Consider the following 23841-nt stretch of genomic DNA (forward strand, 5'->3'; position numbering starts at 1 on the left):
AGGGCCACGATTCGATTCGGTTCGATTCGGCAATGCATCGCGATGCATTAAAGCCTGGGATGCATTAAAATTCTACAGCGAAGCATATTTTTCGTGAATTATGAGGCAACACAAGCGGTCAGACATTAAACAACTTTTTATTGGCTCTTGTGTCACTCCTGGTTGAAGTCAAATGAAAATACTTTCAGATATATATATATATATAAAAAATAAAAAAATAAAAAAAAAAAAAAAAAAACATCACAGCATTTAATTAGTGCTTTGAATGAGACCAGGGCTTTCTCTCTTTTTTTTTTTCACACACAGTATTTTTTTAAATTTTTTTTTTTACACACAGTAGCAGCCTTTCACACAGTGCAACATCGGAACTCCTGTGCAAAATCAGTAATAACAGTCACTGTATTTTAGTCACAACGACCCATCAATAAAAATATTCAAGTAAATATTAACGAAAACGACAAAGAAAATATTGTAGTGCAGCAGCATCTTAATCGGAATATCAATCCAGGGATCAGTTCAGTTGCAAACAAAACATCAACTAAATTGCAATGTAGAACAAAAGTAAAATGTAGGCCTAGCCCACTATAGACCCTACCCACCTACGTCACAAAACCACGTGCTCGCTGTATGGTTCCGCCCACTTGTCCGTCATTTTGACTCTGTATTAGCATTGTTTTCAATTGATGGCGGAATTTAAAATGCATTTCATGGAAGACCCGGTGCTTTCTGATGCCGCAAACTCACTGGATCTGTTGCATAAAAGGCGTTATGAGGAAAAGCTTCGTTCTATACAGTCGCCAGATCCATATTTGATGCCCAAATCGATGTTTTTCGACCCACTGTCTTCGCCCTGTCTGCCTGACATCTGCTACGCTGATATTTACAATTATCTTGTCCACACAAAATCAGCCTATTCCCACGAAAATTTGAAAAACTTCAAGAGCTTGGAGGCTTATAAATACTTCGTTGCTGGTTGGGTGAAACAGGTCCTCGTTCGGCAGGAATCTATCTTGTGCTTGGAAAGGTGAGTTACAAAATTTTCAATTCAAAATCTTTTGTTATTGCTAACATCCACTGTCAAGTCTAATGTATTTCATGTCGTTTGTCAATGGAGTTAAGGCTTTTAATGTTTATATGGTTTAGCGATAGCACTCTCACGACATACATACGTGTATGTTGTCGGCGATTAGCCTAGCAATGATCTTAATTGTGGTTATTTGTCAGCCCCGTAGACGAGGCCAGTTTCTTTCACTTGGTACCAGCTAAATATTATTCAAAAAAATAACGATGGTGGAAGAAAGGGAAGTCACAAACATCTTGAATTTGAAACTATGTCGTACTACGTCGTATGTTGTCGGCGATTAGCCTCGCAATGATCTTAATTGTGGTTATTTGTCAGCCCCGTAGACGAGGCCAGTTTCTTTCACTTGGTACCAGCTAAATATTATTCAAAAAAATAACGATGGTGGAAGAAAGGGAAGTCACAAACATCTTGAATTTGAAACTATGTCGTACTACGTCGTATGTTGTCGGCGATTAGCCTCGCAATGATCTTAATTGTGGTTATTTGTCAGCCCAAAACCCCCTAAGTATATCTTAAATGCATCTTACCGGATATAAAATGACTACTACATAGTCTGTGGTGATTTTTTGGTGCCCAGTTTTCACGTCGAATTGCAGCCGTCCATTTCGCTCTCCTCTTTGGATCCCTCCGAATACGGTAAAACTTCAAGTCTCTCCTTCCATCTTCTCTGTTAGTGCAACCAACAGCCACACACGCCTTCACCATTTTGATTATTAATGTTAAGGAGCAGAAAAACACGCCGTAAATAGGAGAAATGTACGTAGCCGTAACAGGTTAACACTATGTTTTGACGGACAAGTGGGCGGTACCATTCAGGAGAGCGGAGCTGTGACGTCACGTGGGTAGGGTCTATATATGTGCAATAGAGGTTAGATCGGGCCTAAAAAATCCAGCCTGACCCGACACGGCCTGCTGGTACTGAAGCCCGACCCGGCCCGATCAATTAACTAGATCTGCAGGCCCAGCCCGAAAAACCCGATTTTTTTTCTTCTATTTTTTTGGAGTATCGCGGAAAAAAAAAAGCAGCAGCAGCAATTTATTTTCATTTCATCGAGTTGGGAGAAAAAAGGCTTAATTTTAAGTTTTCTTAATGTTTAAATAGTCTACATATTTTTATGATCATTATAAAAGCATTTACACAACAAAATAACGCTGGGAAAGTTTCATATTAAAAAAAAAAAACGTGCGGTTTTGCAGACACACAGAGGAGAAGATTCAAAAGGATCACATTTGTGTTGCCTTTGTGTGCATAAATAAAAGTGTCTTTCGTAACGAATCGCAAGCGCCACAGCGGGAGAAGAGGAAGAAAAAACGGGCGGCGGCACTGCGTTCATGTGCGTGCACAAGCAAATGCACAATACAGAGAGCCTGTTCTCGGCTTTATTTATTTATTTTTTTAATAATTTATTAGTCCGGTGCGGCGGCCCAACCCAACCCGACCCGAACGTGAATGCTTAACATTTTGGGCCCGACCCGACACGTTCAGGTACAAGATCTAACCTCTAAGAGGACATAACATAACAATGGCTGAAGCGGAGAAAGAGGGAGCGAGAAAGATTATTGATGCACCTAAGACAGTGAAAGCAGAGATCTGGAGACATTTTGGCTTCTACCAGGTTGGTGGGAAGCTTGACCAGAGTTATGCAGTGTGTAAAAAATGAAACATGAGAATAATAATACAAATGGGGAAACCAAATCCGTTGCATCACCGGAATTGCAGAGGGAAGATTTTTGAACGTACTTATATATTTTAAAATGCGCTGAATCGATTCGGCCTGTTGCCCGCATCGAATCGTCCATGCCCTGCATCGGGATGCATCGCCGCATCGATTATTGTTGACACCACTACTGTCTATCGTCATTATCTTCATCGATAGAACTGTTCCTGCAATGCGAATTTTTCCAGCAGATGGCGCCCAATTTGCTCTAACTTGCCAAATCGAACGGCACTATTGAAACTGACCTTGGCTTTAGTTTCTTGAGTTGATGTCGGCGCGGCAGCAGGGGCGCTTTCGCTAGACGTCCCGTTTCCGTTAACGCTGAAACTGCAGAAGTTTATACAATTTAAACGGATTCTTGATAAAGTCTGCCGTATTTTTTTTTTTAACAAATTCGCTCACCTGCTGACTTGTTGTGCCAGTCTTTGCACTTGATCGGCGAGATAATTGGGCAGCTCCCAGGAGACTTCGTTGGTCTGAGTGTTCCAGTAATAATGGCAGCCGGAGTTATCGTCCCACACTTCTTGCCAGTCCCCCATTTCCACTGCAACTGGAAAAGAAAATATATAAAGGCAGTTTTAGCAATCTTTTTAGAGCAGAATTTCTGCTTTTTAGAAAACCCTAGTGGCCCGCCAGGATTATGAAACAGTGAGGAAAAACTCTGGATTTTATGTCATTCACAGTGGTAGACATGAAATCCATTTGAGCAGAGATGCCAGACAGTGAATTTCCATCATGTGAGGTTATTTGTAAAGATACACGATAATATCGGTCACCGATAATTATCGGCCGATAATGGCAATCATGACGTCACACAGATAATCCAGATAATAAAAAAATTCAACCGATAATGCAATCCGATAATTATATACTTGATTTTGCCTCCAAATGTGCGCAACCGAAGAATTCAGCACGCCGCCTTCAACCCCTCCCCCCTCTGAAGCCCCTGAGGGAGGAGGGGTTGAGGAGGCGGAGTTACAAGACAAGAAGTAGTTGAATATTATGGCGGCTGTTACTAAAAAAACGACACTCTCGCCATCTGCGAAACATGTACCGTAGAAGTTCCACGAGGCAGAAAGAACGCGTCCTCATTCAAAACCACTAACCCAGCAGCCATTTAAAACTGCATCACAAAGAATTTTGGAACAAATACGAGGCTGCTGCTAGCAGGAATGCTAAAGCTATTGTAAACACTAAGTTAAACTACAGGGCTTGTGACAATACAGAGTCGGGCTGTTTGGGAATGCAGCCCAAGGTGGGTGGTAAATTCGCATCTAAGGCTAAACACCGGCACGACTGGAGACCGATAGTCGGCAAGTAGCCGTCTTCCGACGGAGCCCGCCGCTCTGGCCAGTCCGGCAGACACGTTTTTTTTTTTTTACCTTAATGACCCGAGAACCAAAGCCCTGGATAAAAGAAATAATGCAGTTTATACGACCACCATTCTTCATGAAAAAGTGATGTCCGGTAAGCAAGCTTATCATGACGGCACAGTGGTTATAAGATAATTTAAACATGGAGAAAACGAAGTCAGCCAGTCAAGAATGCATTCAGAATGTGAAATGACGAGTGGTCAGATGACTTTGTAACGCTGCCTTTATTTTCGGCTTATTTATTATCGGTTATTTACTCTGTAAGTAATTGTTGCCAAAGGTTTACCACTACACAATGTCAGACAATCTGTCATTATTTAGATGTTTGAATTGACAACTTGTTCATGCTTTATGTTGAAAAAAAGAGCAATAAATTATATTTTTGCACAGTAATATTTTCTTTTGTGTATACTTTAAAATTTACATAAATCTTTTAATAGAATTATCGGCTTGACATTATCGGTTATCGGTTGGAATGAGGATGAAATTATCGGTTATCGGTATCGGTTGAAAAATGCATTATCGTGCATCACTAGTTATTTGTTTTGATGCTCCTACGCATGCGGGTCAGTTTGCTCAGCGCATCTCGGACTGAGAGTTGGTGCACATGCGTGATAGTTTAACGGGCTCAATGGACTAAGGCAGTCTGAACGGGCATGCCCAAAAAAAGATATGGAAAAAAAATCAGAAATGTGCATTAAGACCTACGGTATGAACCTAGCCTTATTAACAGTAAAGGTGGCAATTAGTACAGTCAAGTTGGGAACAGTTAATGTGAAACTTGTTGCTTTTTAACATGAAAATTCACTTTTCGGCCTCAAACGTGCCGCATTTTTCACGGCATCAAACTCGACGTGTTTTTCACGCCGTCAAACTTGCCCCTTTTCAACATGACACGATGTTTGTAATGTGAAACAACGCTTTTTCGACATCAAATTCGCCGCTTTTTAAAGTCAAACTGTTTGTAATGTGAAACTCATTGTTTTTGGATGTCAAATTTGCTGCTTTTTAACATCAAAGTTGCAGCTTTTTCAACATGAAACTTGATGCTTGTAATGTGGAACTCGCCACTTTTTTCGCCGCCAAATTTGCTTTTTTCGCCGCCGAATTCGCAGCTTTTTCAACGTCAGACTCGCCGCTTTTCAACATGAAACTTGATGTTTGTAATGTGAAACACGCCGCTTTTCGCCCCCAAATTTGCCGCTTTTTCGCCCCCAAATTTGCAGTTTTTTCGACATCAGACTCACCGCTTTTCAACATGAAAGTTGATGTTTGTAATGTGAAACTAGCTGCTTTTTCGACGTCAGACTCGTCGCTTTTCAACATGAAAGTTGATGTTTGGAATGTGAAACAACGCTTTTTCGACATCAAACTCGCCGCTTTTAAAGTCAAACTGTTTGTAATGTGAAACTCATTGTTTTTCGATGTCAAATTTGCTGCTTTTTAACATCAAAGTTGCCGCTCTTTCAACATGAAACTTGATGCTTGTAATGTGAAACTCGCCGCTTTTTTCGCCGCCAAATTCGCAGCTTTTTCGACGCCAAATTCGCAGCTTTTTCGACGTCAGACTCGCAGCTTTTTAACATGAAAGTTGATGTTTGGAATGCGAAACTCGCCACTTTTTAAAGTCAAACTGTAATGTGAAACTTGTCCCTTTTCAATGTCAAATTTGCCACTTTTTAATGTCAAATTCCCCACTTTTCCGGCGTCAAACTCGCCACTATTTTCTGGCATCAAACTTGCCGCTTTTTAACTTCAAATTTGCAATATTTCAACGTGAAACTCGACGCTTTTCCGACATCAAACTCGCCGCTTTTCAACATGAAACTTGATGTTTGTAATGTGAAACTTATTGCTTTTCGATGTCAAATTTTCCGCTTTTTAACGTCAAAGTTGCCGTCTTTTCAACATGCAACTTGATGTTTGTCATGTGAAACGTGCCGCATTTTTTTAGGTCAAACGTGCCGCTTTTTTTACGTCAAACGTGCCGCTTTTTCAACATGAAACTCGATGTTTGCAATGTGAAACTCACCGCTTTTTCGACGTAAAATTTGACGTTTCTAATGTGAAACTTGCCACTTTTCTACGTCAAACTTCTTACTTTAAAAATAAATTATTTTCAAACATCTTTTAGAAAATACTTAACACAACAAACCCCGAAATATAAACAAAAATTAACTTTGCTAAAATAATAAGTCTTACGCATGTGTTGTACTAAAAAAAAATAATAATAATAATAAAATGTTATGCTCTTGCAAATATGTATTTAGCTTAATTTATCATTTTAAATACTTTGTTTTTCACTGTGCTTGACAGCAGTTGCATCAATTGCATTTTGCTTCTGCTCAGCAACAACAAATGCATTCTGATTTCATTATTGTATTCATTACTTAATTTTGACAAGCTTTTTTTTTCGGCACTAATTTTCCAACCAAAGACAAAAGGGAGCACTTCGTTAGCCACTCCCAGTTCAAATGGATTGGACGTATATTTCTGTCAGTGGCAGCGAACACGTAAACTGTCCAATTCAATCGGGACGATGCGTCCACGGCAGCTAAAATTTCATAACTTTCATATTTACCTCCAGCTAATGAATACTGCGTATTGAACTCCAACTGTGCGCTTTGTCCCACACTTGCGCCAGACTGGTTCGCATCTGGTTTGGGCGAGTTAGCAGGCTGACCTGCTGCGTCGTCTGAACTCGGCTGAGTGGTGATAGCGTCAATTTCCTGTAAAAGCAATAAGAAAAATTGGGATTTTAGTGGGGGAAAAACATGGTACAATTGTATAAAAGTGCACTTACAGCCATGAAGTTAGCCAATGTACTGTCAATATCAGCCGAATGCTTTTGCTGAGTAGTAGTAGTTGGTCGGGCCTCAGTTGCATCCTCTTCATCACTATCTTCATAAGCTCCCAGTAAGGATAACCCCTCTATAAGTGGACACAAACACGAGATAAGTCAGATGTCATTGTTTTTTAGCTCATAAATACTGAATTTACCGGTTGCTTTAACAGCAGGAGCCTTCATATTGTTAGTTCTCGGTCTCGTAAATCGCTGTCCTTCACCTTCTTGCTCTTCTGCTGCAAAAAAACGTCAAACAAAAGAGTTCACTACAATCATCAAAGCTAAGACACAGCAAGTGAAGTCGTGGAGCGCTAATGCTAACAGTTCCCCCAACGCGAATGGGTTCGTAATGGCGCCATTTTGACGAGAAATAAATACTTGCTGAATTACAAGTTTAGCCGTTTAACGTTCTCGCTATATTCCCGCAATTGCAACCTGAAAGCCAACCTATAGTACATGTAAAAATATAAGCACAATTGTTGTTTTAAATGTATGCAGATACGACTCGGAATGGTTAGCATTTAGCTAACATACCTTCGGATCCCGAGAGTCCTTCCTCCCTCTCCCCGGCATTCCCGCCACGGACACCAGAAGGAGAAAGTTGTAAAATTGTTCTCCGACCGACAGCTCCTCCCGAAGGACGAGTCTTTTTCTTCATTTCGGCTAGTTTTTGGACCTGCTAGGCTTCGTGCCTCCGCCTAGCTAAGTCGTCGAAGCTAGCCTAGCACAAAGAAAGGAAACGGTATTCCAAATACATCCGGGTTTTCCAGTGACTTCACACGTCCTCTTGCTAGCGCTAGCTAGAAAACGAAAACAACGTGAACTTGCGTGCAGCTAGCTAGCGTGGGGCTCTGGCGTGGGGGACAAATACTATGGAGATAGAAGAGTATTTAAAAAAAGTGTGAAGTCGCTAAAATGAAAATTTTCCCTGTAAAATGACAACTTTTATCTTGTAAATAAATAAATACATAAACAAACAATTTATATTCCCAAATTTTGCGTTGTAAAATGAACATGGAAAAAAACACAATGTTCTACAAGTTGTTGTTTTTTCTGTTTGCACGTTTTTTGTTTTGTTTACGGTAGCCTAGTAGTAGTATGTGGCAGAAAACACTCAGGTGACTTGAAGTTCCGCTCTGAGACCCCGAGTTTGGCCAAATTTCAAAATTGTCCGATATGCATGGGCTAGAATTTCTTGCCGGTGTTCTGTCAAAATTTGCGCCCTTATAAAATTTTGCTCCCAAAGGTTTTGTGGTGCTGAAAAAGCTCTCTTTTACATTCAGTTGGACTCTCAATCAGGGGTGAAAGTGGGCCAGAACGGTCAGGAACGCTTCAGGGTCGGAACGCAGTTCCAGTATAAGATTCAGGGCCGGAACGCTGATCTGGTACACAGGGCTTTGATTCGGAAAACATGACGGCAACTGTCAAAACGCTATGTAAAGAAAAAAAAAATGCCACACATGCATTTCATCTCCAAGAAGAAAACAATCTACCAACATCAGACTTACATACACAAGTGTTTACAACAAGCATAATAAAGTGCTTGTGTAGCGTAATCCGTTTCCACTGATATTTATCATTTATTTTATTCCACGGACGGCATGGAGGTTTCCCCAGCTGCCGCAGTTATCTGAGTCTGACGATGATGAGTCAAATCAATATGAGAATGCACGCAGTAAAGCAAAACGCCTGGACTCATTTATCCGTTCAATTGGCTGATATACTGATATGTGATCAGCAGAGATAGTTTGCTCTGATTGGTTCAAATGTGCATGTTTTCTGGAACAGCAACCCAAAAAAAAAGTGTTGAATTGATGCGACAAAAAAGGGCAATGCAACAGAAAATGGATCAAATCTTTAAGAGCAAGGAAAGCGTTGAGGAGGCTTATTTCTCATATTTAGTTTTATTCGCTCTGGTTCAGAACATCTTATATGTCAATGTGCACTTTGGACTTATATTTGTTCATTTATGTTAGGCTACTTATTCATTTCCTTTATGATTTAAAAAAGTCAATGTTTGCACAATCTTCAAAATATATTACATTTCACTCTGCATTATATAAGTCATTTGTACTTATTTTTCTGAATTTATGCTTCTTATATCTAAAATCAGTTTTTGTATGTTTAATAGAAATAACTGTGCCGAACAGTTTTAGGAGGTTTTACCACTCCTGTGGATGACAGGAGTTGATCTTTTTCTTAACACTCTGTAGTGTACAGCATTTGCAGCCACCACACACAGTCATGGTTGCACCACTTCCCATCATGCATTTGGGCAGAACAGTTAAGTCGCTACAGTATCATTTACTGAAAGCTCAACAAATAGACTAGATGGCAATATTTAGTCACAATATACAAAACTCACATTTATCCTTTAAGAATCACAAGTCTTTCTATCCGTGGATCACGTTCACAGAAAGAATGTTAATAATGTTAATGCCATCTTGTGGATTTATTGTTATAATACACAAATACAGTACTTACGTACAGTATGTTGAATGTATATATCCATCTTATGTCTTATCTTGCCATTCCAACAATAATTTACGGAAAAATATGGCATATTTTAGAGATGGTTTGAATTGCAATTAATTACAATTAATTTTTAAGCTGTGATTAACTTGATTAAAAATTTTAATCGTTTGACAGCCCTAGTTAAATGTACACCTTATGCCTAATATATACATAACACAATAAAAACAGAATTGTTGTGGAACTCAAAATGTTGACTGGACAGTTATGCACTATGCACATTAAATCATTAGTAACATCAAATATTACACAATACACCAAAGTATATCAGTAGCCATGTCCTTAAGTCTTTCTGATAGTTTTCCCCTGACCTTTTTACAGCAATAATATAATGAAAGCCTGAAATTATGGCTTTTAGTTTTAGCCACCCCAAGATTTTAAGTGGCCCCATCTGGCCACCCCTATGAAAAATTTCTGGAGGCGCCACTGCGTTGTGAATAATTCCCACTCAGTGGGCTGCACACTAAATCAAATGAAATCGTGACTCAGCTGACGTCATCCACCTGTCGGGGACGCTAGAGCCCTATAATGGTAGGCGTGGCTAACCGGCAGATTAAAAGACTAATTTTTCGTCATCTGCATTTTGCTTAATAGTTGAACATAGTCGAATCGTCTCAAAATATGATTCTAATTCACATAATAATCCTATTAAAAACTTTTTTTCTCGTGTCGTACGCACTTTAAACGCTTAATCATTACAGTCAATGGAAAAGCTGCCCCTACCAAAATGGCCGCCACGTACGCGTGTCGCTTCCCGGGCTGTCACAGTTCCCTGCGTATCTAGTCTATTCTTACCAGCGTCAATTCTGCAGGCTAACAAGCTTACGAAGCTAGGCGGGGAAATGTTGCGGTTTAATCGTTAAAAAATGGAAATAATTCTTGCTTTTGTGGAATTATAGACTGGAATCACATGCCCTAACGTTTACAAGAGCTGCCTTGATATGTCGAAGTGGAAAATGAGCAATTTCACGGTGTCGCAGTAGAGCCGCCCAGTTTCATGTTGGAATATAAAGAACCCGCGTCAGAGCAGAGGCCAGCAGAGCCACCCAGAAGAAGCCCATCCCAATCCAGGACCACCAGGGCAAGCCCGAAGGTGATCGAATCGAGCACGATGGGTGGTGCGTTGGGACCGATTCTCCACTGGCTCCACGACGTGGCTGCCGTGACTCTCCTGAAGGCCAGGAGAACTTTATTCCAAGCCGCTGTTCTCTTCTGCGTTCTGGGTCTTCTGCTTTGGGTGTCCATTTTCTTATACGGCAGTTTTTATTACTCCTACATGCCCACGGTGAGCTTCTCCGCCCCTGTGCATTACTACTTCAACTCCGATTGCGACGCATCGAAGCTTTGCTCCTTCCCAATGGCCAACATCTCCCTGTTGAAGAACGACCGAGACCAGGTGATGGCTTTCGGGCAACCGTACCGAATATCTCTGGAGTTGGAGCTTCCGGAATCGCCCGCGAACGAACAACTAGGCATGTTCATGGTGAAGATGTCCTGCTACTCCAAAGGCGGGAAAACAGTGTCTTCGGTTCGACGTTCCACGATGCTGCACTACCGATCGGCTCTTTTGCAGACCCTCAGCACCTTCTTCTTCTCCCCGTTTCTGCTAACCGGAATGGCCGAACAGAAGCAGCTGATCGAAGTGGAGCTTTTCCCCGCCTACAAGACCAACAGCTACCAACCCACCGTCGGCGCTGTGATCGAGATCCAATCCAGACGCGTTCAGATCTACTCGTCCCAGCTCCGGATCCACGCGTACTTCACCGGCGTCCGTTACGTTTTGTACAACTTCCCGTTGATGTCGGCCGTGGTGGGCGTTGCCAGCAACTTCGCCTTCATCGGCGCCGTGGTGCTCTTCAGCTATCTGCAGTTCGTCTGGGGCGGTCTTTGGCCTCCGGATCAGGTGCGCGTCAAGGTCATGATGGGCGACAGTACCCGGATGCAACAGAGGAAGGAGGAAGTCAAGAAGCGTATGGAGAAGGAAAATTCCTTGAAGGAACTGGATTCGCCCAAGGCCATCGGTCCCGTGAACGAGGAGGTCGATGACACGGCGGCGGAGGCGTCAAAGACTTCCTTTGTGGTGGGAAATGTCATCGATCGCGATGTTCCCGATCCGGAGAAAGATGGGTCAGCTGACTTCGGACCGCCGGAGGAGACCGAGAAGAACGAGACAACGCTCCGACAGAGAGCCGGGACGTCGAAAGAAGCATCGGATTAGTCGGCCGTCTTGAAAATGAGTCACGCTTCGATAATTAGCTGCCATTGACGGCGATGGACAGTGAGTTAATGCGCAGTTAAAATAAGCCACTGTGTAGTATTGAATCCAAAATTAGCATTTAGCACTCCTATTTTAACTCACAAGTTAATGCGCATTTGAATCAGTTAAATGACTCGGACGCCCATCGCCGTCAATGGCAGCCAGAGATTTATGCATTCCTATAGTCATCGAACATGTTACAAAGCTATTTTATTACAACACGCGCACTTAGAAATGTTATTTTTGTTAAAGTTTTTATGTAGAAATGTAGCTAAATCGTTTTTTGGGATTTTAATAGTTCATCTGTTATATGGTGTTGTCTATGGTCATTATCGCCATAAGTAGATCTGTTCCTGCAATGCACATTTTAGCCAGCAGATGGTACCCAATTAGCGCTGAGTTGCAACATTGATTGAATTCCATATGGCTTCAAACGTCAACACTTTGTTGTCGTCAAACTTGCTGCGTTTATGACGTTAGACGTCCCGCTTTTTTGACGTCAAACTTCCTGCTTTTTTAACATGAAAAAGATGTTTGTAATGTGAAACTCACTGCTTTTTTGTCATCAAACTTGCCGTTTTTTGGTCACCAAACTTGCCGCTTTTTTTGCGTCGAACTTGCTGCTTTTTTGGCGTCAAACTTGCTGCTTTTTTAACTTCAGACTTCCCGCTTTTTCAACATGAAAAAAGATGTTTGTAATCTGAAACTCGCCACTTTTTTGTTGTCAAACATCCAGGTTTTTTGACGTCAGACTTTCCACATTTTTGACGTCAGACTTACCGCTTTTTTGACTTGAAACTAGATGTGTGTAATGTGAAACTCACCACTTTTTTGTTGTCAAACTTCCCGCTTTTTTGACGTCAACTTCCCGCTTTTTTAATGTCAAACTTGCCGCTTTTTTGAGGTCAAACTTTCAGCTTTTCAACATGAAAAAAGATGTTTGTAATGTAAAACTCGCTGCTTTTTTGACGTCAAACTTACCGCTTTTTTGACGTCAAACTTCCAGCTTTTCAACATGAAAAAAGATGTTTTTAATGTGAAACCCGCTGCTTTTTTGTCGTCAAACTTGCCGCTTTTTGGTCACCAAACCTCCCGCTTTTTTGGTGTAAAACGTGCCGCTTTTTTGACATCAGACTTCCCGATTTTTTGACTTCAGAATTGCCGCTTTTTCAACATGAAACGAGACGTTTGTAATGTGAAACTCGCCGCTTTTTGATGTCAAACTTCCAAGTTTTTTGACGTCACTTTCCACATTTTTGACGTCAGACTTACCGCTTTTTCGACTTGAAATTAGATGTTTGTAATGTGAAACTCACTGCTTTTTTTGTCGTCAAACTTCCCGCTTTTTTGACGTCAAACTTGCTGCTTTTTTGACGTCAAACTTGCTGCTTTTTTGATGTCAAACTTGCTGCTTTTTTGACATCAGACGTCCCTGTTTTTTGACTTCAGACTTCCCTCTTTTTCAACCTGAAACGAGATGTTTGTAATGTGAAACTCGCCGCTATTTTGACGTCAAACTTTCAGCTTTTTTTACGTCAAACTTGCCGCTTTTTTGTCGTCAAACTTGCCACTTTTTACGTCAAACGTGCTGCTTTTTCCACGTCTGGCTTTTTCAACATGAATCGAGATGATTGTAATGCGAAACTTCCCGCTTTTTGACGTCAAATGAAGCTTCGGGTAATCGTCAATCTTGAAATTAGTCACGCTTTGATAATTTTCTGCCATTGACGGCGATGGACAGTGAGTTAATGCGCAGTTAAAATAATTAACTTTGAGATTAATTGCAATCTGTGTTGTACTGAATACAAAATTAGCATTTAGCACTTTTATTTTAAATATCCTGTCATATGAATGCGATATTAATCTTTTTTAACTCACAAGCTAATGCGTTTATGAACCAGTCAAATTACTCGGACGCCCATCGCCGTCAATGGCAGCCAGAGATTTATGCAATCGTATAATCGCGAGCATGTTACAAAGCTATTTTAATACAACACACGCACCTAAAAATGATGTTTTCCTCTAAGTTTTTAATTTACAAATATAGGTAAATCGTTTTTTTGGGGGGGGGGGTTAACAGTTTATCTGTTACATGGTGTTGTCTATGGTCATTATCGCCATAAGTAGATCTGTTCCTGCAACGAGCATTTTGGCTAGCAGCCCAATTAGCGCTGAGTTGTAAGATTGAATTCCATCTGCCAAAGTCGTATCTCAACTCAACTCTGCCAAATATACGCTATACGAACATAGATAACACAATTTGTTCAAATATTCATATTTCTGTAATCTGTTTACACCATGTAGTTTTAGGTTGTAGCACAACTTGATGTCAGAAGATGGCGCCAAATCTGCGCTGACTAGCTGCATTTTGGGATGCTACATACAATAGCAGTAGCACCAATCAGCCTCAAGATGGCCTAGTACGCCAATTGACACCCCCTGCCGACTGTATGTGAGTACTACGTACAACACAATTGAAAATAGCAACACAATTTGTTCTGATAAAAATTGGAGGTTGCCCGATATGGGATTTACAATATAAATATATCAGGGGACATTGAAAAAGTTCCATATACCAGCCCGATAAAACGGTCGACCTGAATAAAAAAAGATCATAATCCAAACAGTTACCAGTCATTCTATAATATCGGCTATATGTATCGGCTGGTCTTGAAAAAAGTCCCTGTAATGGCCTGATAAATTGGTCAACCTTCAGAAAAACTATAACCAAACAGGTAACATAACTATGCTATTATATCGGTGGACTTATCGGGTAAACCTTCATAAAGTCAAAACCCAAACAGTTATTCCTAATATCGGCTTTATATCTGAAGACTTCGGGGGAAAAAAAAACATATACCTGCCCGATATATCGGTCGACCTTAATAAAAACAATCATAACCCTAACAGTTATTCTATTATATCAGCTATACATTAGCTGATCTTGAAAAAAAATCCATATATTGGCCCGATAAATTGGTAAACCTTGATAAAAAAAAAACATCATGACCCAAACATTTAATACTTATCCTATTATATCGGCGGACTTTGACAAAAGAGTCCAAATATCGGCCCGATATATCGGCAGACTTTGGAAAAAAAATGTCCATATATCGGTCCGATATATCATAGACCTTCATAAAAAAGCCATAATTTAAGTTGTTCTTAATATCTGCTATATATCAAAAAAGTTGGGGGAAAAAAGTCCATATATCGGCCCGATATTTCGGCGGACTTTGGAAAAAATGTCACTTTATCGGCCTGATATATCGTAGACCATCATAATAAAGTCATAACCCAAACATTTAATAGTTATCTGATTATATCGGTGGACTTTGAAAAAAAGTCCATATATCAGCAGACTTTGAAAAAATGTCCATATATCGGCCCAATATATCATAGACCCTCATAAAAAAGTCATATCCCAAACAGTTAAGTTGTTCTTTATATTGGCTATGTATCAGAAAAGTTGGAAAAAAAGTCCATATATCGGCCCAATATTTCAGCAGACTTTGGAAAAAAAATGTCGCTATATCGGTCTGATATATTGTAGACCTTCATAAAAAAGTCATAACCCAAACATATAATAGTTATCCGATTATATTGGCGGACTTTGGAAAACATTTCCATATATCGGCCCGATATATCGGTCGACCTTCATAAAAAAAGATCATGACCCAAACAGTTAATAGTTATCCTATTATATCAACGGACTTTGAAAAAACGTCCAAATATCGGCCCGATATATCGTAGACTTTCATAATAAAGTCATAACCCAAACATTTAATAGTTATCTGATTATATCGGTGGACTTTGGGGGGAAAAAAGTCCATATATTGGCCCGATACATGGGCAGACTTTGAAAAAATATCCGTATATCGGCCCGATATATCATAGACCTTCATAAAAAAAGTCATAACCCAAACATTTAATAGTTATCCAATTATATCGGCGGGCTTTGAAAAAAAATTCCATATATCGGACCGATATATCGGCAGACTTTGAAAAAAAGTCCATATATCGGCCCGATATATGGGCAGACTTTGAAAAAATATCCGTATATCGGCCCGATATATTATAGACCTTCATAAAAAAAGTCATAACCCAAACATTTAATAGTTATCCAATTATATCGGCGGGCTTTGAAAAGAAATTCCATATATCGGACCGATATATCGGCAGACTTTGAAAAAAAGTCCATATATCGGCTCGATATATGGGCAGACTTTTAAAAAATATCCGTATATCGGCCCAATATATCATAGACCTTCATAAAAAAAGTCATAACCCAAACATTTAGTAGTTATCCAATTATATCGCCGGGCTTTGAAAAAAAATTCCATATTTCGGACTGATATATCGGCGGACTTTGAAAAAAAGTCCATATACCGGCCCGATATATCGGTCAACTTTCATAAAAAGATCATAACCCAAACAGTTAACCGTTATTCTTTACATCGGCAGTATATATCGGCTGACTTTGAAACAACTCCATAGTATATCGGTCGACATTCATAAAAAAAAAAAAAAAAAAAGTATCACCTGAACGTAAGTTATCCTATTCTATCGGCTATATATATATCGGCCGATCTTGAAAAAAGTCCATATATCGGGCCCAAATATCGGTCAACCTTTAATGTCAAAAAACAATTGATTACAGTATCATTGATGCGCTAGCTTCTGTTTACACTGGATAGTTTTACGTTGTAGTACTACTTAATGCCAGCAGATGGCGCCCAATTAGCGCTGACTCGCTACATTTTGGGTCTCGATGCCATAGTAGTACCTCCAATGACCTTAAGTACCTCAAAATATCCCAGCAAATTGGCTCCCCCTGCAGACCATGAGTAATGCATGTAAGACAATTGAAAATAGCAACACAACTCATTCCAATATCAATAATACTGTGTAATAAATGATATGCTAGCTTCTGTTTACAGTGGCCAGTTTTAGTTTGCAGCACTATTGATGTATTTAACTTTTGGAGCAGGTCTGTTTAACGTCAATTCAAAAATGGAATGAGTGTCATAATTCATAATGTCAATAGTTTTTCACTAAATAATTAAAAATGTGTGCTATAGTTACATAAAATGGCCAATATCATGATAGATTTTGTCCGTATTGCACAGCACTAGTGTTACATTATGGTGCATTTGTGGCGCATTTACTTCAAGAAACAAATATATGACAAAACTGGGATTGAAGGTTTGAAAAGTGTATTTATTTTTTCACAGAAAGTATGTTTTACGGTGTTTTACGTTAAGTTTCTCTTTGGTATTTAACATGGAGATGTTTGGATTTTAAGCTCAGGTTGAAGTAAGTTGTACCAAAGATAAAGACAGATTTCCATTTATTCTTTAGTCACATAGATGAATAATAAGCTGTTTCTTCTGCATTGTTATTGAATAAAAAGGTTCACGCAAAATCAGTTTGTTTTTTAGTCTGTTTGGGCAATTGGAAGTTGAATAAGATGAATTTTAAGGTATTAGTGGTGATAGGCGTCCAATCCAATTTGACTGGGAGCAGGGCTGTCAACAGAAAAGAGACCATTATAGGGCCCTCCCACGTCACCCCTGCCACCGGCTTGTCACGACAACATACGCAGTACTTTAAACGCTTTGCAAGCAATAACAGTGTAAATTTTCAAGTTTTTTGAGATGGACGGTTAAATTTAACAGACCGTAATGTGACGTGACACAATATGAACAATTTCCATCTATTGTCTCATGTAGGCTACAGTGCAATAAAACTGAGAGTGCTATGCCTGCCTGCTAAGCAACAAAACAGTATAACTAAACATCCTATGCCTGCCTCCTCCACATCCCTGGGGTTATCAAGCCCTCAAACATTGATGTGCCTAGATTTTTTTGGCCAACAGTGACACAAAAAATGACACAAAAACATTAGAAGTTCTACAATCAACAGGAAGTGACACAAAATAAACAGGAAGCGCCCTCATAGTGGCCCAAATCAGCATGAAGAAAAACACAAAGTGTCACAAAATCAATAAAAAGTGACCTAAATTTGCCCACCGATACCAAATTCAACATCATTTACGTAATTTCATCATTCTACAGTGCTGGCAAAAGTATTGACACCCCTGCAATTCTGACAGATAATGCTCAATTTCTCCCAGAAAATGATTGCAATTACAAATGCTTTGGTTGTAATGTCTTCATTTATTTTGCTTGTAATGAAAAAACACAAAAGAGAATAGAAAAAAAACAATGAAATCATTATCATTTTACACAAAACTCCAAAAATGGGCCGGACAAAAGTATTGGCACCCTCAGGCTAATACTTTGTAGGACAACTTTTAGACCAGTGGTTCTTCACCATATTAAAGGTACCGAACCCCACAAGTTCCACATATGGATTCAACGAACCTTTCGGAATTAGATAATAACGCTTTTTTTTTTTTTTTTTTTTTCCCAAAATCAAAACTGATATGGCGGAAAACACAGATAAGACTAAAAAAGCAGTTTCTGCTCTTGCACCCCTCTTTAAAAGAAACTGCTGTATTTTAAGCCAAAACAACTTTTGTGTTTGGTAGAACAATATGTCTACATGCCGCCATAGCAGATTCATGGCACATTAAGTCCCCGAACTATTTTTAATTTGTCCGTTTTACCCTGAAAACCCCCGTTTACAGATGTCGCGCAACCGCTTTTGTTTCAACCCAGCCATAAAAAGAAGGTAAGTAATTATATTTATCCATCAAAATGTCTGCCATTTTTAGCTTAGAACCATTAATTGATGTCTAATATTTCGTCCCCCCCAAAAAAATGACTTAAAAAAATTATTTACCCGCATATTTTACAGTTTTAAACAAATTACGTCACAATGAAAAAATTGGCATCTGTAAGAAGGTCACGGATATCTACCTCATGACTATCGCTTAATTATATTTTTTTCGTTACTGACATATTTCCCCAATATTTTAGATGATAAATAATCGATCCAAACACAGAAAAATGAAAAAAAAAGACAATTAAAAGGGTAAATATATATCAAAAACATGTTTTTTGAGGAATACAGTGCCTTGCAAAAGTATTCGGTCCCCTTGAATCTTGCAACCTTTCGCCACATTTCAGGCTTCAAACATAAAGATATGAATTTTTTTTTTTTTTGTCAAGAATCAACAACAAGTGGGACACAATCATGAAGTGGAACAACATTTATTGGATGATTTCAACTTTTTTTAACAAATAAAAAACTGAAAAGTGGGGCGTGCAATATTATTCGGCCCCTTTACTTTCAGTGCCGCAAACTCACTCCAGAAGTTCAGTGAGGATCTCTGAATGATCCAATGTTGTCCTAAATGACCGATGATGATAAATAGAATCCACCTGTGTGTAATCAAGTCTCCGTATAAATGCACCTGCTCTGTGATAGTCTCAGGGTTCTGTTTAAAGTGCAGAGAGCATTATGAAAACCAAGGAACACACCAGGCAGGTCCGAGGTACTGTTGCGGAGAAGTTTAAAGCCGGATTTGGATTTCCCAAGCTTTAAACATCTCAAGGAGCACTGTGCAAGCCATCATATTGAAATGGAAGGAGCATCAGACCACTGCAAATCTACCAAGACCCGGCCGTCCTTCCAAACTTTCTTCTCAAACAAGGAGAAAACTGATCAGAGATGCAGCCAAGAGGCCCATGATCACTCTGGATGAACTGCAGAGATCTACAGCTGAGGTGGGAGAGTCTGTCCATAGGACAACAATCAGTCGTACACTGCACAAATCTGGCCTTTATGGAAGAGTGGCAAGAAGAAAGCCATTTCTCAAAGATATCTCGTTTAAAGTTTGCCACAAGCCACCTGGGAGACACACCAAACATGTGGAAGAAGGTGCTCTGGTCAAATGAAAGCAAAATTGAACTTTTTGGCCACAATGTAAAACGATATGTTTGGCGTAAAAGCGACACAGCTCATCACCCTGAACACACCATCCCCACTGTCAAACATGGTGGTGGCAGCATCATGGTTTGAGCCTGCTTTTCTTCAGCAGGGACAGGGAAGATGGTTAAAATTGACGGGAAGATGGATGCAGCCAAATACAGGAACATTCTGGAAGAAAACCTGTTGGTATCTGCACAAGACCTGAGACTGGGGCGGAGAATTATCTTCCAACAGGACAATGATCCAAAACATAAAGCCAAATCTACCATGGAATGGTTAAAAAATAAACGTATCCAGGTGTTAGAATGGCCAAGTCAAAGTCCAGACCTGAATCCAATCGAGAATCTGTGGAAAGAGCTGAAGACTGCTGTTCACAAACACTCTCCATCCAACCTCACTGAGTTCGAGCTGTTTTGCAAGGAAGAATGGGCAAGAATGTCAGTCTCTCGATGTGCAAAACTGATAGAAACATACCCCAAGCGACTTGCAGCTGTAATTGGAGCAAAAGGTGGCGCTACAAAGTATTAACGCAAGGGGGCCGAATAATATTGCACGCCCCACTTTTCAGTTTTTTATTCGTTATAAAAGTTTAAATTATCCAATAAATTTTGTTCCACTTCACGATTGTGTCCCACTTGTTGTTGATTCTTGACAAAAAAATTTAAATTTTATATCTTTATGTTTGAAGCCTGAAATGTGGCGAAAGGTTGCAAGGTTCAAGGGGGCCGAATACTTTTGCAAGGCACTGTACCTGGAATATCAATTGATAACAATTTTTCAATCCGAAGATATTTCAAGAAAACAACCTCACCGGGTCATTTTTGACCCACTTATGCATCTAAGGGTTAAGCCTGCGAATTGGGAGCAAACCAGACAAAAACCTGGTTTGAAAAGCCTCTTTGCCTGGATTTAATTAGCGTACAAAAATAGGGCTTTGCGTTTCTTTGCCTTCACCGAGCCCCTTAGACATACTTACCGAACCCCTGTGGTTCGATCGGACCCAAGTCGAGAACCACTGGTTTAGACAAAATAACTGCGAACAAGCGCTTCCGGTATCCATCAATAAGTTTCTTACAACGCTCTGCTGGAATTTTAGACCATTCTTCTTTGGCCAACTGTTCCAGGTCTCTGAGATTTGAAGGGTGCCATTTTCAGAACTCTCCACAGGTGTTCTATGGGATTCAGGTCTGGACTCATTGCTGACCAGTCTCCAGTCCTGTCTCTCAAACCATTTTCTAGTGCTTTTTGAGTCATTGTCCTGCTGGAAGACCCATGAACTCTGAGCGAGACCAAGTTTTCTCACACTGGGCCAGGCCATTTGGGGGCCCTAAGCAAAATAATGCAAAGGGCCCCATATTTTTGGCCCTCCATTTCGTCACAGTGTACTGTGAAACCCATACATGCAATCCAACCCATACGTCCATATTTTGTATATTAATCAGATTTTGTTGCGCTGCATGCTTCAAACTTCTCACCCCAAATGATTGTCAGTACTTACAGTAGATGGCGCCAAACCTTTTTCTAAAAGAGGAAAGAAAAGTTAAGGAAGAACTTTTATTTTTTTTAAGCTTGTAATCAAGTATCAAAACTCACAAAAGTCAAATAAAGCAAACTGTAGTAAACAAAATAGAATATAAATTAAACAATTGCCAGATTGGGGGCCCTCTAGTGGTCAGGGGGCCTAAGCAGCTGCATTGTCTGTGTATAGGCTGGTTCCCAGAACAGTGAATAATGATGTCATTACAAACCGAAATGAGTTCATAAAATGTAAGTAATGTGAACAAAGCCAATTAACGGGCTTCATTCAAAACCACATCTCTAATTTAGCGTATAAATTATGCATTGCTGCGAATAGACAGTGTGCTCATAATCTTCATCTGTCACATTTATTATAACTTCACTGCCTTTAGCTTTAGTGTGGACGCCTATCACCGTCAATGGCGGCGATTGCGTTAGTCACGTAAAAAAATAAAAAATAAATAAGTACTGCATATAAGTATCCATTCAAATCAACAGAAAGTGACCAAATTGTCCAGAAAGTGACCCGGTAATGTCGTAAAACCATCACAAAGTGACCCACTACCATTAGAAAGTGACCCGTAGGAGCCCTTAACCCAACAGGAAGTGACCTACAATCAAAAGGAAATGGCTTGGGAATGCCAGGAAATGCCCCAAATCACCCCGCCCCCCCAAAAAAAGACCTAAAATCAACTAGTAGCCATTGGTGGTCAATATTTTTGACCCAAAATTAAATGAACTAAAATGTACATGAAGTGACCTGGGAATATCCCAAAATGATCAGTAAGTTACCCCAAAATCAATAGTACATGCCATAAACAGAACATGAAGTGACATAAACTCAAAAGGAAGTGGCTTGGGAATGCCCCGAAATTGGCCCAAAATCAACAAAAAAGTGAATTGTAAGTGCCTAAAACACAACAGGAATTGACCTGAAAAAGCCCAAAACTCTACAGGAAGTTACCAATGACAAGGAAGTGACCCAGAAATGCCCTCAAATCAATGTAAAAAAAAAAGAAAGCTGACAGCCACAAACATTTTTTTTTTAAAGACAATCTACATGAAGTGACCCGGGAATATCCCTAAATCATCAGAAAATGATCTAAAATCAATAGATAGTGTCCCGTCAGTGATCCAAAGTCAAAAGGAAGTGACTTAGGAATACCCCAAAATCAACAGGAAGCGACCATTGAACAGGAAGAGACACCAAATCAAAAGACAGTGGTTTGGACATGCCCCCAAATCATCCAAAATTGAGCCAAAATCAACAAAAAGTGAATTGAAAGTGCATGAAGCCAAGCAGGAAGTGACTTGAAAGTTACCAATGAGCAGGAAGTGACCCAGAAATGCCGTCAAATCAACGCAAAACAAAAAACAAAACAAAAACTGATGTCCACAACAAAAAAATACTTTAAAATGTATACATGAAGTGACCCGGGAATATCACTAAATCATCAGAAAGTAATCTAAAATCGATAGTGTCCCGTAAGTGACCCAAAGTCAACAGGAAGTGACTTAGGAATACCCCAAAATCAACAGGAAGCGACCAATGAACAGGAAGAGACACCAAATCAAAAGAAAGTGGTTTGGAAATGCCCCCAAATCATCCAAAATTGACCCCAAATCAACAAAAAGTGATTTGAAAGTGCATGAAGCCAAGCAGGAAGTGACTGGAAAGTTACCAATGAGCAGGAAGTGACCCAATGCAAAAAACCAAAACAAAAACAAACAAAAAAACTGATATCCACAAAAAAAAAACAACAACTTTAAAATACAGTGCCTTGCAAAAGTATTCGGCCCCCTTGAACCTTGCAACCTTTCGCCACATTTCAGGCTTCAAACATAAAGATATAAAATTTTATTTTTTTGTCAAGAATCAACAACAAGTGGGACACAATCGTGAAGTGGAACACAATTTATTGGATAATTTCAACTTTATTAACAGATAAAAAACTGAAAAGTGGGGCGTGCAATATTATTCGGCCCCCTTGCGTTAATACTTTGTAGCGCCACCTTTTGCTCCAATTACAGCTGCAAGTCGCTTGGGGTATGTTTCCATCAGTTTTGCACATCGAGAGACTGACATTCTTGCCCATTCTTCCTTGCAAAACAGCTCGAGCTCAGTGAGGTTGGATGGAGAGTGTTTGTGAACAGCAGTCTTCAGCTCTTTCCACAGATTCTCCATTGGATTCAGGTCTGGACTTTGACTTGGCCATTCTAACACCTGGATACGTTTATTTTTGAACCATTCCATTGTAGATTTGGCTTTATGTTTTGGATCATTGTCCTGTTGGAAGATAAATCTCCGTCCCAGTCTCAGGTCTACCAACAGGTTTTCTTCCAGAATGTTCCTGTATTTGGCTGCATCCATCTTCCCGTCAATTTGAACCATCTTCCCTGTCCCTGCTGAAGAAAAGCAGGCCCAAACCATGATGCTGCCACCACCATGTTTGACAGTGCGGATGGTGTGTTCAGGGTGATGAGCTGTGTTGCTTTTACGCCAAACATATCGTTTTGCATTGTGGCCAAAAAGTTCAATTTTGGTTTCATCTGACCAGAGCACCTTCTTCCACATGTTTGGTGTGGCTTGTGGCAAACTTTAAACGAGACTTTTT

The 23841-nt window shown here is 39.9% G+C and overlaps 2 protein-coding genes across 3 annotated transcripts in view; one reads left to right on the forward strand and one right to left on the reverse strand.

The window, feature by feature from the left end:
• The window catches only part of fnbp4 (formin binding protein 4), a 37669-nt gene extending 29856 nt beyond the window's left edge, over window positions 1-7813 (reverse strand). The window contains exons 1-6 of one of the 2 annotated variants that reach the window (XM_057836329.1): window positions 7555-7813; window positions 7176-7253; window positions 6979-7106; window positions 6757-6904; window positions 3205-3352; window positions 3048-3129 (exon numbers count right to left, since the gene is read on the reverse strand). In XM_057836329.1, coding sequence (XP_057692312.1) covers window positions 3048-3129; window positions 3205-3352; window positions 6757-6904; window positions 6979-7106; window positions 7176-7253; window positions 7555-7678 — 708 coding nt within the window. In that variant the 5' untranslated portion in view covers window positions 7679-7813. Of the gene's footprint in view, window positions 1-3047; window positions 3130-3204; window positions 3353-6756; window positions 6905-6978; window positions 7107-7175; window positions 7257-7554 lie in introns of both variants that reach the window. The other variant, XM_057836328.1, reaches the window with a different exon arrangement.
• Window positions 7814-10323: 2510 nt separating this feature from the next.
• On the forward strand, window positions 10324-16347 carry LOC130916005 (seipin-like). The gene has a single exon (XM_057836330.1). The coding sequence runs from the start codon at window positions 10550-10552 to the stop codon at window positions 11768-11770; it is 1221 nt and encodes a 406-aa protein (XP_057692313.1). The 5' UTR covers window positions 10324-10549; the 3' UTR covers window positions 11771-16347.
• The last annotated feature ends 7494 nt before the right edge of the window (window positions 16348-23841 follow it).

Source organism: Corythoichthys intestinalis, chromosome 5 (genome assembly GCF_030265065.1).
Source record: "Corythoichthys intestinalis isolate RoL2023-P3 chromosome 5, ASM3026506v1, whole genome shotgun sequence".
In the NCBI taxonomy this organism is placed as follows: domain Eukaryota; kingdom Metazoa; phylum Chordata; class Actinopteri; order Syngnathiformes; family Syngnathidae; genus Corythoichthys; species Corythoichthys intestinalis.

What these genes read in the sequence shown, in the direction of transcription:
- LOC130916005 (XM_057836330.1), top strand. Translation starts at nt 10,550, where the DNA reads ATGTTGGAATATAAAGAACCCGCGTCAGAGCAGAGGCCAGCAGAGCCA.